Raw genomic sequence first — 16536 nt, 5'->3', positions numbered from 1 at the left:
ATAACCTGTTTAAAAACGCTTGGGAAGTTTTAAATCCAAGAAAGCTTTCGATGGGAGCCCCTGCAAAACCAATGGGCAGAGCTATTTTTATGTCAAGGACCATGTTCCTTTTTATCCTACGCAGAGCAAAGGTGGATTCAAATGTTCATTTTCCTTGGGAGGTGACTGACCTTCCTTGGCCCAAGGAAAACGTGAATTTGATCCTGCCATTTGAAAAAAGTATTGCAAGCATTTGCAGAAGCTGAAGTTGCAATAAGAACAGGTTCTGAAAAGCTGTCTTTTCTAAGGCAGAAGGCTTCAACTGTTTGGAGCTTTATTCATTTATTATATTTATTTATTATATTTATATACCGCCCTCCCCAGAGGCTCAGGAGAGTCTGGGAGAGAAATGAAGGTCTCCAAGCAGAGTTACTCAAGAGTTGGGGGTGTTGTGTTCCTCCTCAGTGCCTCCCAACCCACACACAGAGCTTCTTCTTCTACGCGACGACGGCAGCAAGACTAGAATTGGCCAAGAAATGGAAAACGCAAGAACTACCCTCGACAGAAGACTGGCTGAACAAACTAGCTGACTTTGCCAAGATGGCTAAACTGACACTGATAATTAATGGAAAAACAGAAGAGGCCTTTCAAGAACAATGGGGCCCTTACCTGAACTATCTAAAAAAATAACACAAAGGGAATTGAAACAGGGAACCAAATGTATTAAATGAAGAGCATAGTTCTCTTTTTTCTGTATTGACAACATAGATTGCATATATCTTACTGTCTTTAATTTTGGAAAATAAAAATAAAAACTTTAAGAGTTGGGGGTGTTCTTTGAGTTCTGTTCAATGGTTCTGTTCAGCCTCTGTTCAATGATGAAGTGCCACTGTGGCTCAGTGGCAGAGCATCTGGTTGGCATGCTGAAGGTCCCGGGTTCAATTCTCGGCCTCTGCAGTTAAAACGACCAGGCAGCAGGTGATGGGAAAGACCTCCGTCCAAGACCCTGGAGAGCAACTGCCAGTCTGAGCGGACAATTCTGATCTTGGTGGACCAGGGGCCTGATTCAGTCCAAAGCAGCTTCATGTGTTCAAACGTAAAGGTGACCCCCAAGTTATTGCTGAACGACGTCACGAACATTGCAAGTGGGAATACAGTAATGAAAAGTGCAAAATTAAACTCTGCAAAACTCTAAGCACTGTAATCCTTCCAAAGCAATAGCTGCTGCAGTGAAATTGCAGTGAAATGATGAGATGGTCCCTTAATTAAGGAACTGCCTGAATATTTCTGGGGAGACGCTTGAGACACCAGGCTGGATTACAGAAAGGGCTTTGGTATGTTTTCTCATTCATAAACAGAACGTGAGAACTTTATTTGAATATATATCCCAAGCTGGAGGAAGCAGCATTGCGTAAGTATTCTTTCTCCTCCGCACAAAGGTGGCACTGCAAATGTGTTGCCACAATAATATTTTGTTTTGTGAAAGGAGGCTGTTTTGGAAAATGCCAGGCAGTTAGCTGGTGGGAACTGGTCATAGAAAGAGTTGGTTGTTTTTCTACCAAAAGATGAGATGTTCAATTACGAATAAGGAAGGACTTTAATTAAATCTTTAATTTATACGGAAGGTTATGCCTCAGGGTAAATCCTGGTAAGCATGCAATATGAGATCTATCAGAGGTAAAGGTATCCCCTGTGCAAGCACCGGGTCATGTCTGACCCTTGGGGTGACGCTCTCCAGCGTTTTCATGGCAGACTCAATATAGGGTGGTTTGCCAGTGCCTTCCCCAGTCATTACCGTTTACCCCCCAGCAAGCAAGCTGGGTACTCATTTTACCGACCTCGGAAGGATGGAAGGCTGAGTCAACCTTGAGCCGGCTGCTGGGATCGAACTCCCAGCCTCATGGGCAAAGCTTTCCGACAACATTTCTGCTGCCTTACCGCTCTGCGCCACAAGAGGCTCTAGAGGAAAAGGAAGAGATGCCAAATATTGAAATTCCTGCTCAGAAACACCAGTGACTTCTGAGGAACCTGGAAATGTGACGAGAGATTCCACAACCTTTTAGACTCGATGATATTCCAAGACCTTTTAGGCGATTGGGTAGCTGAAGATCTTGAGCGGCACTGTTACTGAATTTCATGGACACACTTTTCAAAAGCAGTTTCTGACATGCTAGCAAAATTACTTGGGATGGCCTTGCTAGCAAAATTCAACAGCATTAAAGCTCATGCCTTTTTGTTGTTGTTGTTCGGCGTTAAAAGAGCTACGTAAAGAACAAACAAATTGGCCCAGGTAGAAGGAAAAGATTCATGACAGCAATCTCTGAAAAGAAACAGAAATGAAATGCACAATTGGTCCATTCCTTGTCCTGAGGCATCAATTGCAGGTAGAGATAAGAAAGTCCACATTACTGGAATAGGGCAAGTATACGAGAGACCTGTCTGGAAGGGATTTCTCTGACCAGATTTCTCTTAAGAACCAAGATTGCTGCATTGGCCAATTGTATAAAGGATATTTGCAAATATATTCATTACGATGAGCCAGCCTTTGTTTCTGGAAGGTTCTGTCTGGAGCTTCAGAAAGGTCACCAGAAAGGCACTAGATTGTCTTGATTGGCTGTTCCTGTTTTGGACGTTGATTGTCATTTCTAAACTGTATTAAAACTGCTTCCCGCACTTCATAAAAGTTACTCTGAAACTTTGCCGTGTGTTACTTAAATGTTACATGTTCAGTCTTTTGAGTCCGATTGCACCTTTAATACCAACTAAGACTGGTAAGATTGGTATACCAACTAAGATTGCATGCACACTTCCTCGGACAATGGAACAGGGATCATAAGAGTACAGATATAAGGAGAAAGTTATTAACATAGGGCAAACAGGGCAAACCCTCTACCGAAGAATTATAGGACATCAAAAATCACAAGACTGAAAAACCTGTAGGAGAACAACCTTCCAGGACATTCAATAAGGGACCTCGGAGTAGCTTTTGTATTGCAAAGGAACTTCAAGAACAGACTGGAAAGGGAGATTGCAGAAACGCAAGTTATTAAATACTCCAAACAATGGAATCCCCAGGACTCAACAGGGATATTGGTTTCTTATCTCACTACGGATACTAACCTCATTCAATTCTTATATTTGAATGGTTGGCATCTTTAGAGGTAGGACTTGGCAAGATGATGCTCTCTCCAGTCCAAAGTTGGCCAGCCACAGTTCCCGGCAAAACATCAGAGACTAAAACTACCAGACCATGGCCACACAGCCTGGAAAACCCACAACAGTTTACGGTTGCGTAACCTTTACCTTTAACAGGATATTCTAATATGTAAATATAAGATTTTCTATGAGAATTACATAGTATGGGACTTTCTGATTACAGCAGATATCCAAGTGTCCCTTCCATAGCATCCTCTGGAAAGGCCAAGTGGGTTGGGAGAGTAGGAGCCTGCAGCCAAAACAGCAAGGGATCCTTGCCAGCAGTCTGAGGCCTTTTGCAAGAGGCATGGAAAGGCGGGTCAGTTATTTGTGGTTGAGGATAGGGCTGTGGCTCCGCTTGGGGTGCAGAAGGGCCTGGGTTCAATCCCCGGTGTCTCCAGTTGGAAGGATCAGGCGATGAGAAATGCTTCTACCTGTGATCTTGGGCAGCTGCTGCCGGTCTGAGTAGACGAGCCAGGTTTTGATAGACCAGCAGTCTGACTCAGTAGAAGGCGGCTCCAGATGTTGTGCATGTTGAGCCGTTTTGCCATCTAGTCCAGTGCATGCTCCCAAATGAAATAATTGTATAATGTGTTATTATACATGTGTGTATTGTTTTAGTGAACATATAAGCTATGGATTTGAAGCTCTCCAGGCCTGGGGTTATTTTCCCCAGAAGAATCTTGCAATGGGTGGAACAGTTACAGCGAGCCAGTGGCTCAGGGAGAGTAGAATAAATTTCCTTCTGTGAATGAGAGATGGCAGTGCCTCTGTGCACGTGCAGAGTGGCCAGCCTGTACTGTTCTGGGATTTTGAGGAAGGGAATTATAGTCTGGAAGGAAATGCTGCTTCTAGCATACTGTTGCAAGGGGGGGGGGAGTCAATCCAGCCCTTCTTTGACCCAGCTTTGATCTCATGACAGCCCTACCAAGTCAGAATTCATCCGTGCCAAATACCAGATGCTGGCCTTTGTCCACAAACTGCCGTGCCGGGACGACGATGGAGTGACTGCCAAAGACCTCAGCAAGGTAGGGGCGTGTTGTGTATGTGTGTACCTATCGAGTGTGACAGGGAGAGGAGTGCTCCTGTTGCACCCCAGGACTCCAGCCGTAGGCTTCGCAATCAGAAAGATGTCCATGGCCCCAACATGGATACCTTGAGGGTGGCACTCCATTTTCAGTCACCACCAAGGCCAGATAGGTTCCAGAGTCTTCAGTATCAGGGCAGGGAGGGCGTATTATAGGGGATCTTCACACCCCTACCAGGATTGGCCCCATGTAGGCTCCCTACCTGTGGGATTTCAACCCTCATGCTCCTACTTTTATGACAGAGCCATAAGGAGGTCCCTGAAGGACAAGGCTGAGGCCTGGCTGCCAGCTAGCCAGAGATATTTTAATCCAGCCTTTCTCAATTTTTTTACCGTTGAAAAACCCATGAAACATTCTTCAGGCTTTGAGAAACCCCAGAAATGGCGCAGTCGTGCAGAATATGGTGGGGAAGCAGAGCTGTGGACATGCCCACCCAGGGCCCCTCCCCACCCCCTCCTGGCCCATCATTGGCTATTGGGGGGCAGGTCAACATATATGGTCATATCACCCACTAAATGTGTAATAAATTTTAAAATATAGTAAAAATTAACTGCCATCCCTTCAGGAAACACCGCACAGAACCGTGGTTGAGAACGCCTGTTTTAATCCATTGGGTATTTAATGATATTAACGTTTCCCAGAAACCAGCTGGATTCCTGTGTGTTGTACAAAGAAGTGCTCATCTCCATGCTACATACCCTTACTGGGAGTTGGTTGGTATAGCCTGAGTTGGAGTGTTGGGAGGGAGGGAGGGAGAAGAGCTGCTCCCCTACCCCACACGTTGCCTTGGGCCAGCTTCTGCATCAGCCAGAAGCGGAAGGGACTTCACCCAGCCCTAGTTCTGTGGCAAGATGCAAAGTGTTAAGTGGAGAGGCTGCTTACGGGTCAGGTTCTTCCCATGTTTGAGCCACATTTGCTTATTTTCACCTCTTGTCTTAGTTTGGCCTACTTTGCAGGGTAGTTGTGAGGCTAAAACAGGCGGAGGGAAGAGAGAACTGTGTATCACTTCTTGGAAAATGAGCAGAATAAAAGTGGGAGGGATTGTTTCTGATTCTGTAACCCTCTGCCCGCCCCCTACCCTCTTCCTTTTTTAGTGTAAAAGAAGAACAAGTATGGTGCCTCTGGGACAATCACCGCACTGTTTTTTGAGTGGCGCTCTCAGTTGACTGTTGCCTGGCCTAGCCTGGGGGTGGGGTGGAGGGGTGGCCTGCTGCTCTGTTTTTTCCCTGTTCGCTGACCTCTGCTTCGGTCTTTCTTCCTGCAGCAGTTGCATTCAAGCGTCCGTACAGGAAATCTGGAAACCTGTTTGCGCCTGCTTTCTCTGGGGGCTCAAGCCAACTTCTTCCACCCGGTGAGACCCCGTGACTAAGGCTGAATTGGAACCAGGGCTCAGTCCCAGTTTTTACAACCTGCCCTCCCTCCTAGAAAACTATTGGGTTAAATGTAAAGAAAGAAAGATCATTTGCCTTGGAAGCACAGAAGCTTTACGCAGTAACCCCAATCCTCTGTGTTTCCTGGTTAAAGGAAAAATGCTGTTCAAACAAATGACAAAGATGATTTGACTCCCATGGTCATGAGAGAGAGAAATTTTACTTACAAAAATAGAAGCATGACTTACATGACATGCTCATCTAAGTACGTTTAACTTACTGTGAACTGATTAACTTCAAGAAGGTTAACTTGTTTTAGCTCCAAGCCCAGGTAAGAGAGAGAAGATGAAACACAGAAGGTGAGGAAGAGTTAACGAGGCTCAAGATCTAGCCAATGAGAGGAGGGTGGGACCAACTGCCTAGTGTACCCCATTGAGAGAATTCTCTTCACTCTTTCACTCCTCTTGCATTCAGAGTTACAATATCCAGCTAAAACTGGTACCAAGTGTGGGTCACAACGACAAACCAATACATTATTTAAAAAAACTTTTTAAAAGAAAACAATTAAAACACCTAGCAATCACTGATCTTAAAAGGTTTTAACATTAGGGCTCAGACTTGGTGAGACGTCTTCCCAAATGCATCTGTGATGTTTGAGCACAACTTTCCTCCTTTTGTAGGAGAAAGGGACCACTCCTCTGCATGTGGCAGCCAAAGCCGGGCAGATCCTTCAGGCCGAGTTGCTCGTGGTGTATGGAGCCGACCCCGGGGCCCCCGATGTGAACGGCCGCACCCCGATCGACTATGCCAGGTGAGGACAGGCATTGCTTACTTCAGGAATGCCTACGGAGAGCCCTGTGCTGAATCTGAACTAGGGAACAAACCTGTGCTTGCAAATGTTTCAAAACTGAACCCTTTGTGTCAGCAACAGTTGTTGTCCGTATCCTTCTCAAATTCCATCTTGGGGGCATGGTGAACTCCTTGAGATTTTTTTAGGATATTGAATATATATTAGGCTGGTGCAAAAATTCAAGAGATTGATGGAGATTGGGGGCTTTTGTTACCATCTTTTGGTGGGAGAGAACTCGGTGTATAGTAACTGGGGAGACAGTATGTTTTCTTCTGGTTCGATTTTTGACCTCCCTTCCTGCAGGCAGGCATCCCAGCATGAGCTGGCAGAGAGGCTGGTGGAATGTCAGTATGAGCTTACAGACAGGCTGGCTTTCTATCTCTGCGGGCGCAAACCAGGTAAGTCCCGTTGCAGACTTGGGGAGATTGGGTTTCGGTACCAGGGGCTGAGCCCCACCAAGAACCAACCTGAACCAGAACCAGCCTGTGGGTTCATTTCACTCACTGTGTGTTTTCCAACTGTTGCCAAATAGATGAACATTTCAATTTTGCTTTGGTGTCACTGAGAGGAACAAATATGAGAATCTTTGGATTTGACACCCATTTCTCCCTTTCTTTTGCACCCATTCCCCCCCCTGCTAAAAACATGCTTGTTTCTTTCCATATTGTTTTGACAGTAAAAATAGAAGAAGAGTTGGTTTTAATACCCTGCTTTTCACTACCCAAAGGAGTCTCAAAGCGGCTGACAATCACCTTCCCTTCCTCTCCCCACAGCGGACACGCAGTGAGGTAGGTGGGGCTGAGAGAGCTGTGACAGAACCGCTCTAAGAACAGCTCTAACAGGACCATGACTGTGATTGCCAAAACAGCCAAGCCGAAGCACACATCCCTAGCCTGGATAGCGCTAGTACTTCATAGTATTTTAAATGCTGGTACGACAGGTGAATTTTGGCTGTTTTTTGTCTGCCCAGATAGTTCCGTGGCTGTTCCCAGTAATTTATCTTGACCAAATAATTTTTACCTTGGGTTTATTCTTCTTTGCTGAGTCTAGAGGCAGATTACAAAAAATGTAAAAACAATTCAGTTGAAAAGCGAGGACCCCCAAGGTCCGATGCAGCAGAACGAGGATTATGGAACGGGGAAAACAATGGAAACTGTTTTTAGCTGCTGCAGTGTGCGGAGAGCTTGCTTTTGGCGCTGCCCCCTGGGTAACGAAGGGTTACTGCCAGAGAGGAGTGAGCATCAGTGGTGGGAGGGCGGAGTCTCAGGGCTGGATCTCTGAGTGGCTCTTGTCTTTCCCTTGCAGATCACAAGAATGGGCATTACATCATTCCGCAGATGGCAGACAGGTGAGACCCCGCCTCCAGCACTCTTGCAGTTCACGGGAAATAAATGCTGCCACCTAGTGGACATCCTGGGTGTCACACATATTCCCGTTCAGATCGAATCAGGAAAGGGGCTGGCTGAATCTTTCTGAATTAGAACAAAGCTTGAGTCCAGGAGCACTGTTAAGACCAACGAAGATTGATTCAAGATACAGGCTTTCATGTGCAAGAATACTTCTTTCGATATAATGGAACAGAATTTTTTCAACCAAATATATAGGTAGAGAAAAGGGTTGGGGGCATTTGCTAATTGCTGGGAGGCTTTAGCCAGAGTTCAGATGCCTAATTAACTGGCTAATTATAGCCGAGATGGGATTGAGGCTGTCATCAGAATCTTGCCAGTGGCCCCTCAGTCGGCATATAAATACAACGTTAACAAAAAGACGTTTCAGTTCGGCTGGACAAATTCTGTTCCCTGATACCTGACAGAGGTGAGCATACACGCAAAAGCTTACCCTAAATTTGGTTGGTCTCAGAGGTGCCCCTGGACTCAAACTTTGTTCTGCTGCCTCAGACCAACAGGGCTTCCTACCTAAAATCTGTCCGAATTACTAACAGTACACACAAGTATTGGTATTTTCGTTTTATTGGGGCAGCGGTGGTGATGGTGGGGGGCAGCAATATGGTGAGTAGTTGTCATGGAACCTTAAAAAGAAATAATTCTTTCTTTCCTGCCTTCTGCCAAGGCAAAATGGAAAAGGGAATACTCAGGTTGGAGGAATAGCTTTGCTGTGGCCCGTGGCCTGTTTGGTAGGAAAGGCACCCGTGGTGTGGCTTTGGTGGTATCCCCATTGGTTTCCCTTCAAATTAGGGTTGGGAGCTTTAGTGAACGGCCGCTTCGGACAGCGAAGTGCCCAACCCTACTTCAAATGAGTCCATTGGGCTCGAGGGTGCTCTAGTTCAGCAACAGGGGCCTTTAGGGGGATCGTCTGTCCCAGCCCTTCATTCCAAGAATCTTCCAACCTGAGAGGGTGGGGGTATCCCCCAGGACTTCCTGCTTGCCCAGCCTCTGTTCTGCCTGTGAGCTCTGACCCGGGGAAATGGATGCTGGCTTCCCTTGACTGGCGCCACCTCCTCAGGGAAAGAGCGTTCTTTGTGGCATCTTTGTGGAAGGGAGGCGGGTTCAAGCCACTGCTATGAACTCAAGGCCTTGGCTTTCCTTTCCACAGCATGCCCCAGGCACCCATGTGCCTGGGGCTGATCTCACTGTTCACCCTGAATCTGGCTTGCGGAGTGGCTCACGGGAATCACAGTGGCTCAGGACTTTTCAAATTAAATTAAGCCCCTTCCTGATGGAGGAGCCGACTCTCAGCCGAGCGAGAGTCGGGCCTGACGGAGACTGGGGCCTACTTTCCTCCGGCTTTCTCTCTGGCTCCGTGGATGGCCGATCGAAGGCGCAGAGGGCATGATGGGTCAGGGGAATGTCCAGATACTTCTTGCCCTCCCTCTGATGGCCTCTGGTTAGGAAAGGGATCTTCTGGGTCAGAGTGGTGGACCTTGGCGGGTGAAGCTCCCGCCTGGGCCTCTTGCCAGGCCAGGGTCTGCCAAAAGAATGCCAGGTTGATGGTGTTGGGGTTGCCTTTAGTGGCAGGGCCCTTGCCGCTGATGGGCGTGGATCGGTGTCTTTAATGCCCTCCCTTATCCTCTTCTTCCCCCGCTGCCTTCTTGGAGTTCAGAGTGCGTCCAAAGTGCATGTCCCAAAGGTACTAACTGTCTGGCTTGTCTGCATGCAGCTGCCCCCCTCCCCATTGTTGGTGCATGCAGGACATAATCTGCATTTTAGTGTGCCGGGGTGGAGTCCAGGTGGGTGGGTGGAGCAAAGGAACGTTTGGGGAGGGGGACTGAGGAATGCCTGGCTTGCCAAGGCTACTCCACACTTCTCCTGATATCCCCCCCCCCAGGTTCCCAAGTCCCTGCTTTTTGTTCACTGCCAAGAGTCGATAATGACGTCTCGGCTCCTAAACTTAGATGGTTCCTGAGAGTGTTTTTTGGGGGGAGGGGGTTGGAGGTCGGTTTCCTCTCCTTCCTTGCCAGCACTGGTGCTCTTCCCTCTTTACCTTCCTGGTCTGACCTGCCAGGGAAGATCCTTCCCCTCCGCTTGCCAGTCTGTAGGGTTGTCTGTGGCTACCCTGCAAGTGAGGATAAGCCCCCTTTGCAGATGGCATCTTATAGGACAGGGATGAAGTGACCATTCTCTCTGTCTCTCCGTCTTCCCGTTTTGCCAGCTTGGACCTCTCTGAATTGGCCAAGGCAGCCAAGAAGAAACTGCAAGCGGTAAGCTGGCTGTGGGGAGGAAGTTGGGTCTTGCCGTTTGGTTGTCTGGGCTGTGTGTTGTCTGGGTTATGCCTCAAATCTGGGGCTTATTTGGCCTGGTGCCTCTTCTGCTGCTTAAAGAGGGAACCTGTCAGAGCAGTCCCAAAAATCTCAGACTGTTTTTCTTTGTGCAGCAAGAATTGTGTGAGGGTGTCTGTAGGGGTGGGCTGATATTTTATTTATTCCTTTAATTTATATACCGTCCCTTTAATATATACCGCCCCTTTAATTTATATTTATTTATTCCTTTAATTTATATACCGCCCCTCACTCTGATGTCTCAGGGCAGTGGTGGAAGCAAACCCACCTCCCCAGCGGAAGCGATCCGGGGAAGTGTGGAGGAGGAATTCAGATTTGCATGGGGGGGGGACACCCGTCTTTCCCCACCCCATTCTAGGCTCCTCCCCCCCCCCGGCCGCCATTACCCCCAAAGAGTAGAAATCCACCAGCAAGAGGATGGGTAGTCGGATGAAATGGTGGACGGATGGATCATTTTGTAATTTGGAAGTTTTTAACATATGACTGTTTTGTATGATAAGAACCGATTTTAAATGTTAAAGATAGTTGTAAAGCCCTCTTACGGGGAAGGTGCAGCCAAGAAATCAAATCATGAATAAATTGAACACGTCTGCTGCTCTTAACCCCTTCAGCCCCAGCACATGCCGAAAAGGGCTCCGACTTGTTGCTTTACACAGGGGAAATAGATTGGCTGTTTTTTTTTTACAGAACTTTGGCTTTTAGACTCCTGCTCTGGCTAGCAGTAGGAGAGGCAAGGAACTCTTCAGACCATTTTATTCTTTCCTCCACCCCGTACGACCCACAGTTGTACTGAATGCCACTGACCCTTCTGGACCTGCCATGCCCCCTTTCAAAAATACCCACGAGGACTAGGAACTTCTTGTCCCTTGAAGGGAATCTGAGTCTTGGGGGGTCCCGGATGTTGTGCCTTTTTGCAAACCGAGACAGCGGAATAAGGACATTCTTCTGGATGCGAAATCCCCAGCGCCCAAATGAGGATTCTGGGCTCTGTGATCCTCATGCCACACTTTCCCTTTGAGACCCCCAGTGGCTGCCGCTCCCAGGTCTGTCCCCTGTGGCCCCCCAAAGTCTGCAGCGTGGAATCATATTCCGTTCCTTCCTGCTTGTCTCCCGATAGCTTAGCAACCGTCTCTTTGAAGAACTGGCCATGGATGTCTATGATGAGGTGGACCGTCGGGAAAATGATGCAGGTGAGCCGTCTGTGTATGTGTTTGGGGGGGGGATAAGATGGCCGGGGGAGGCTGCTTGGGGCCCAGGGAGTGGGTGGGACCGTGGCCTTTGTTGGACTGCAACCTCTGGCTGTTCTCAGTTTGATTTTAAGCCAGGTGTGTTGCCCACCCCATCTGCCAAACGCTCTTCCTGGAGCGATCCTGGTGTCACTGGAGCACCTGAGTTATGAAGTGTGGGCTGAATCTCACATATGGGGAGAAGAAAAGGAAGAAGAACTGGGTTTTCCTCCCCCGCTTTTCACTGCCTGAAGGAGGCCCAGAGAGGCTGAACAAACCCCTTTCCCTCCCTCTCCCCCCAACAGACACCCAGTGAGGTAGGAGGGGCCGAGAGAGCTCTTAGAGAACTGCTCCACAAGAACAGCTCTGAGCAAACTGTGAGCAGCCAGGTGGCTGCATGTGGAGGTGTGGGGCTCAAATCGGGCTGTCAAGATTAGAGCCCGCCACTCTTAAGCACTGTACCATGCTGAAGAGAAATAAACCCCCAGATGGATCCGGACTGACCCGCCGGGTTGTCCAGTCCTGTTGTTAAAATTGCTCGAGTGAATCTAGGTCTTTGCTGTGACTCACCACCTTGATGTTAAGGAGATCAGGCAGGTGCCACCTTTTCTGCAGGCTCCCTGCAGTCGCACAAGATGCCATGGGAGCCTGTGTATTTGTGAGGGGAGGACAGGCCCTCCTTAGCGGACAGCAGCCCCCAGAGAGCCGTCCCTGGGGGGGGGGGATTCCTGCATGGAGTCCAGGCTGGCCTCTTGATCTATGCCTTCCCCACAGACACTCACACTCAAAATCCTGCTTCATTCTGGCTGCTGGCTTCTGGAGCCTCGCCAGGCATGATCTTCCAAGCCTCTGATGCGTCAGGGGGACTAGAAACTTTGCTAAGGATATCGGGCCCTGGAGTTCTGCAACTGCTGCTCGGGTGGCGGGTTCTAATCCCCTGAGTGTGTGCTTAAAAGGAACAAAGCTGTTGTAGGGGCTTGCTTTTAAGAGGGGGCTTGGATGGGGGTGGGGCAACCAACAGCCTTTGGGCTGGATAGGAAGGAAGGGGGGCTGTCCTTGGCCTCTTCAAGCTGATTCAAGCTGATCTTGAGTGTGTGTTTGTATTTGGAGGGTCGGGACCCCCTGCCCCACTCCACCCCAACCCCCAAAACACACCAGCATCACGGGCCAGTGACTTAGGTCAGGAATAAGGTTGACTGAGAAAATTGCGGAGCAATAGAATGACAGTTTAAAAATGCTTTATTGTGCATCATTCATTCATTCATTCATTCATTCATTCATTCATTCATTCATTCATTCATTCATTCATATTTCTATACCGCCCGTCCTTACGGCTCTGGCTGGTTTACATAGAACATCACGGGGTAACTACATAGAACATTGTAATAAATATAACAAGTATAACAATCATAACATGTCAACCAGAACAATACTTCAGCAGTACCAGGAACATTGACACAGCCTTGGGTTGGTCGGATGCTTTAGTCATGGACGGGGGGGTGCCTGGAGGGGGGGGGGCAGGGGGTGTTTTGGTGTTGGTCAGCCTCAGGCAAATGCCTGGTGGAGGAGCTCCCTTCTGCAGGCTCTGCGAAATTGTGAGAGTTCGGACAGGCCCCTGATCTCTGCAGGGAGCTCATTCCACCAGGCGGGGGCCAGGACCAAGAAGGCTCTGGCCCTTGTTGAGGGCCCTGTCGTTCTCACCCTCCCTGCAGTGAAGACTCCCTTCTCACCCAGGAACAGTCTCTGGCTTTCAGGCGCTTGTCCCAAGGCTGGCCTTGGCCTCTTGGCGATGGAAGCCCTTTCGTTTTGCTCTAAGCTCCCCGTCCCAGAAGCAGGCGTGGTTTTAAAATAGTAATACTAATAAAATAGTAAACTTTTATTTTTAGCCCGCCCGTCCTTATCGCTCAGGGCGGGTAACCACACTCTCAACTCATGTAACATAATGATAAAATAGAAAGTGATAAAACCCAAGTTAGATCCGAGTCCAGCAGCCCTTGAAAGCTCCCCTCCCCCCCAATCTTGTTGTTCTTTAAGGTGCTGCTGGACTTGAATCCAGCTCTTGTAGTGCAGACTGACATGGTTACCCTCTAAAAGAAATGTCATCATGGCAAGTGGAAAAATTATAGACAGGGGGCTGGCCGGATTGGGTCGTCAAGAGTCCCGGGTGTGAATCCCCTCTAGGCCAGGGGTAGTCAACCTGTGGTCCTCCAGATGTCCGGAGGGCCGCAGTTTGACTACCCCTGCTCTAGGCCACAAAGCGTCGAGGCTGCCTTTGGGCCCATTGCTCGCTCTCCTTGGCCTACCTGGCAGGGTTTGCGTGATACTAAAGGAGGTGGGGGCAGAGCTGCTCTCAACGAGGCCAGATGACAATGAGGAGGTGGGGTGGAGGCGTGAGAACTTTCAGCCGTAGAATCCTGGATGTGGAATCCCAGAGGAAGAGCTGAACACTGTCGGGACGTTTTCTCGGGCGCTGCAGCGAAATGTGCCACCGAATCCTCGCCCGGGGTGGTGAATTCATCCGGCTTGGCCGGTACCCAGCAAGGCAGGGCCCGGCTGAGTCACGGCCGAGGGCTCCTGCCGGGTGGGGCGGGGTGCCTGGCTGGAACGGCCCGGAGTGTGCATGCCAGCCGTAGTGAGTCTGTGTGTGTGTGTGGGGGGGGTGTTAGGAGGCTGGGGAGGCGGATTGCGCTGGGCCAGCTTGCCAGGGCCGACCTCGGAGCCCCCCAAGGGAGGGGGCCGAGCGGGGCTGTGGTTCTGCAGGAACGTAGTGGCGTCCCTCCCTCTCCCACTCCCTCCACACACACAGGCCTTGCTTCCCATCCCTTCCCTTCATTCCTGGCCAGCCGCATCCGGCAGCTCTGCAAAAGAGAGGGGGAGAGAAAGCAGTCACTTTTCCAGGCTCTACGCTGGAGAATCTGGTAAAGGGGGGGAGGGAGGGAGGGAGTTTCACAGGCCGCAGAGAGGCCTGGATGCCACTAGGGTGGGGCCGGCGACCCTTCCTCGTCGCGCTGCCCGGAGCTCTGGCGGACTTTAGGGAGTCCTGCGAAGTTTTGGCCAGAGCCGCCCAGTGGAGCTTGTTTGGGCTCTTCTGCCCACGTAAGCAGCTCGACTCCCCTTTGCCGTCTTGCTTCTGGCTTTGAGCACAGATCGCTGTTCCGAGGGCCCTGCTGAAGAGCAGTCTTGCAACACCTAAAAAGTATTTAAGTGCCTTCCGTGTCTCCTGTTTACCTCCCTGCTGCAGCCAAACTCTGCTTCCACCTCTCCCTTCCCCTGCCCTCTAGAACTTGAATCCAGATGCTGCAGAGGGTGGTCCAGGCAGTCTCTGGAGGGGAAATCTGGATGGAGCCTCTTCCTGGATTAAGCTTTAGCCAACTGAGGTGTCTTCTGTCCTTGGGGGGTTGGGGACGAGATGCAGCAGGGCTGTCTGCTGGAGGGGAGCCAGTTTGGTGTAGTGGTTAGGAGTGCGGACTTCTAATCTGGCATGCTGGGTTCGATTCTGCACTCCCCCACATGCAGCCAGCTGGGTGACCTTGGGCTCGCCACAGCACTGATAAAGCTGTTCTGACCAAGCAGTGATATCAGGGCTCTCTCAGCCTCACCCACCCCACAGGGTGTCTGTTGTGGGGAGAGGAAAGGGAAGGCAACCGTAAGCCACTTTGAGCCTCCTTCAGGTAGGGAAAAGCGGCATATAAGAACCAACTCTTCTTCTTCTTCTTCTTGCTCTGCAGCCCCCCACTTAGAAGTGGCCACAGTGCAGCCTGTCTTGGCTGGCGTGTTCTCTGTGGGCACAAGCAAAGCTTGGGGAGGCCTTCATGCCTGGAGTCGGTAGCAGAGGTTGGGTTTGAACCCTGCTCTCAGACCCGAGGAGATCAACCTCCAGCAGCGATCTCCAAACGCAAGAGGGACGTGTGTGAAGGAATAAGAGCCTAAGTGCCCTGCTGGATGGGGCCAGTGGCCTGTAGCTTCCAGAATTCTGTTTCATGGAACAGGCAAAAGAGCTGCCCTGGAAGGCCAGAGAAAAAGGCATAGAGTCTGAGGCCTTCCATAGGCTGGCTTCTTTGAATAGGGATGTTCTCTTCAATTACCATGGATGAAACTTGCCCCCACGACTCAGGCCCTCTGTGCTAGTGGCCGTTGCTACTGTGGCAGTGAGTTCCACAGTTTAATGACTTGTCAAGTCAGGAAGCAGTGCCCTTTGTCGGATTTGAATCTGCTTCCCAGCATCGGGTGCCCCAAGATCTCGTGGTATGGGAACAAGCTCTCCACCCACTTTCTCCAGCCTATGTATAATTTTATGAATGTCTATTTATTTATTTACTAGGGGCCAAGCCCGTTGCATTCAGGAATTCAACAATTAGACTGGGTGAGGTGGGGTGGGGTGGAAGAACTATGCGGATGGCCTCTCCCCAGGGCCTGGAAAGGCTGGAGGGCCCCGGGAAGGGAACTCACCGGCAGGGGCAGCTCTCATGCAGCAGGGAACTGCAGCCTCCAAGCCTCGGAGGGAAGTGGAAGGAGGAGGAGGTGGTCAGGGGTGTGGGACAGAAGGTGATTGGCTGGCTGCTGGACAGACAGGCAAGCTGGTTGGAGGAGGAGGTACTCGGGTGAGACAGCAGCCCTGAGTGGGAGTTAATCACTGAGTGGCACTTAAGTCATGAGACACACTCCTCCTCCAAGGCTTTACCAGACATATATTATGTGGAACAGATATCTTTGATTTATATCCCACCACTCTCCATGGACTATTTTATCCCCCTGTTCCATTGTCCAAGGAAGTGTGCCTGCACACGAAAGCTCACGCCTTGAATAAATCTTTGTGGGTCTTAAAGGTGCCCTTGGATTCAAATTTGGTTGTGCTACTTCAGACCAATATGGCTACCCATTGGAATCTATTTTATCCTGTTAGTTGTTCTTTTTTTTTTTCTAAACTGGAAAGCCACACCCTCTCCCCCACAGTCCCTTCTGTCTACCCACTTACAATCTGCCTCAGTTCCCAGAATCAGCATTTCTGTCTGATGACTATCTAGCTTCTCCAAAAAGGAGAACCCACCATCTCCCAAGGAAGCCCGTTCTACTGAGGAAGCACTCTAACTGT

General features: G+C 49.7%; 1 protein-coding gene across 4 annotated transcripts in view; it reads left to right on the top strand.

The window, feature by feature from the left end:
- GIT1 (GIT ArfGAP 1) overlaps nt 1–16536 on the top strand; it is a 42370-nt gene that overhangs the window by 15690 nt on the left and 10144 nt on the right. For 2 of the 4 annotated variants that reach the window (XM_077312674.1, XM_077312673.1), the window contains exons 4-11: nt 4097–4202; nt 5527–5613; nt 6313–6443; nt 6786–6880; nt 7788–7830; nt 9543–9569; nt 10092–10140; nt 11336–11408. In XM_077312674.1, the coding sequence (XP_077168789.1) occupies nt 4097–4202; nt 5527–5613; nt 6313–6443; nt 6786–6880; nt 7788–7830; nt 9543–9569; nt 10092–10140; nt 11336–11408 (611 nt within the window). The remainder of the gene's footprint in view (nt 1–4096; nt 4203–5526; nt 5614–6312; nt 6444–6785; nt 6881–7787; nt 7831–9542; nt 9570–10091; nt 10141–11335; nt 11409–16536) is intronic. The other 2 variants (XM_077312676.1, XM_077312675.1) reach the window with 1 other exon arrangement.

This window comes from Paroedura picta, chromosome 15 (genome assembly GCF_049243985.1).
Source record: "Paroedura picta isolate Pp20150507F chromosome 15, Ppicta_v3.0, whole genome shotgun sequence".
NCBI lineage: Eukaryota > Metazoa > Chordata > Lepidosauria > Squamata > Gekkonidae > Paroedura > Paroedura picta.
The sequence above is the reverse complement of the archived record's forward strand: the minus strand, read 5'-3'. Positions and strand labels throughout refer to the sequence as shown.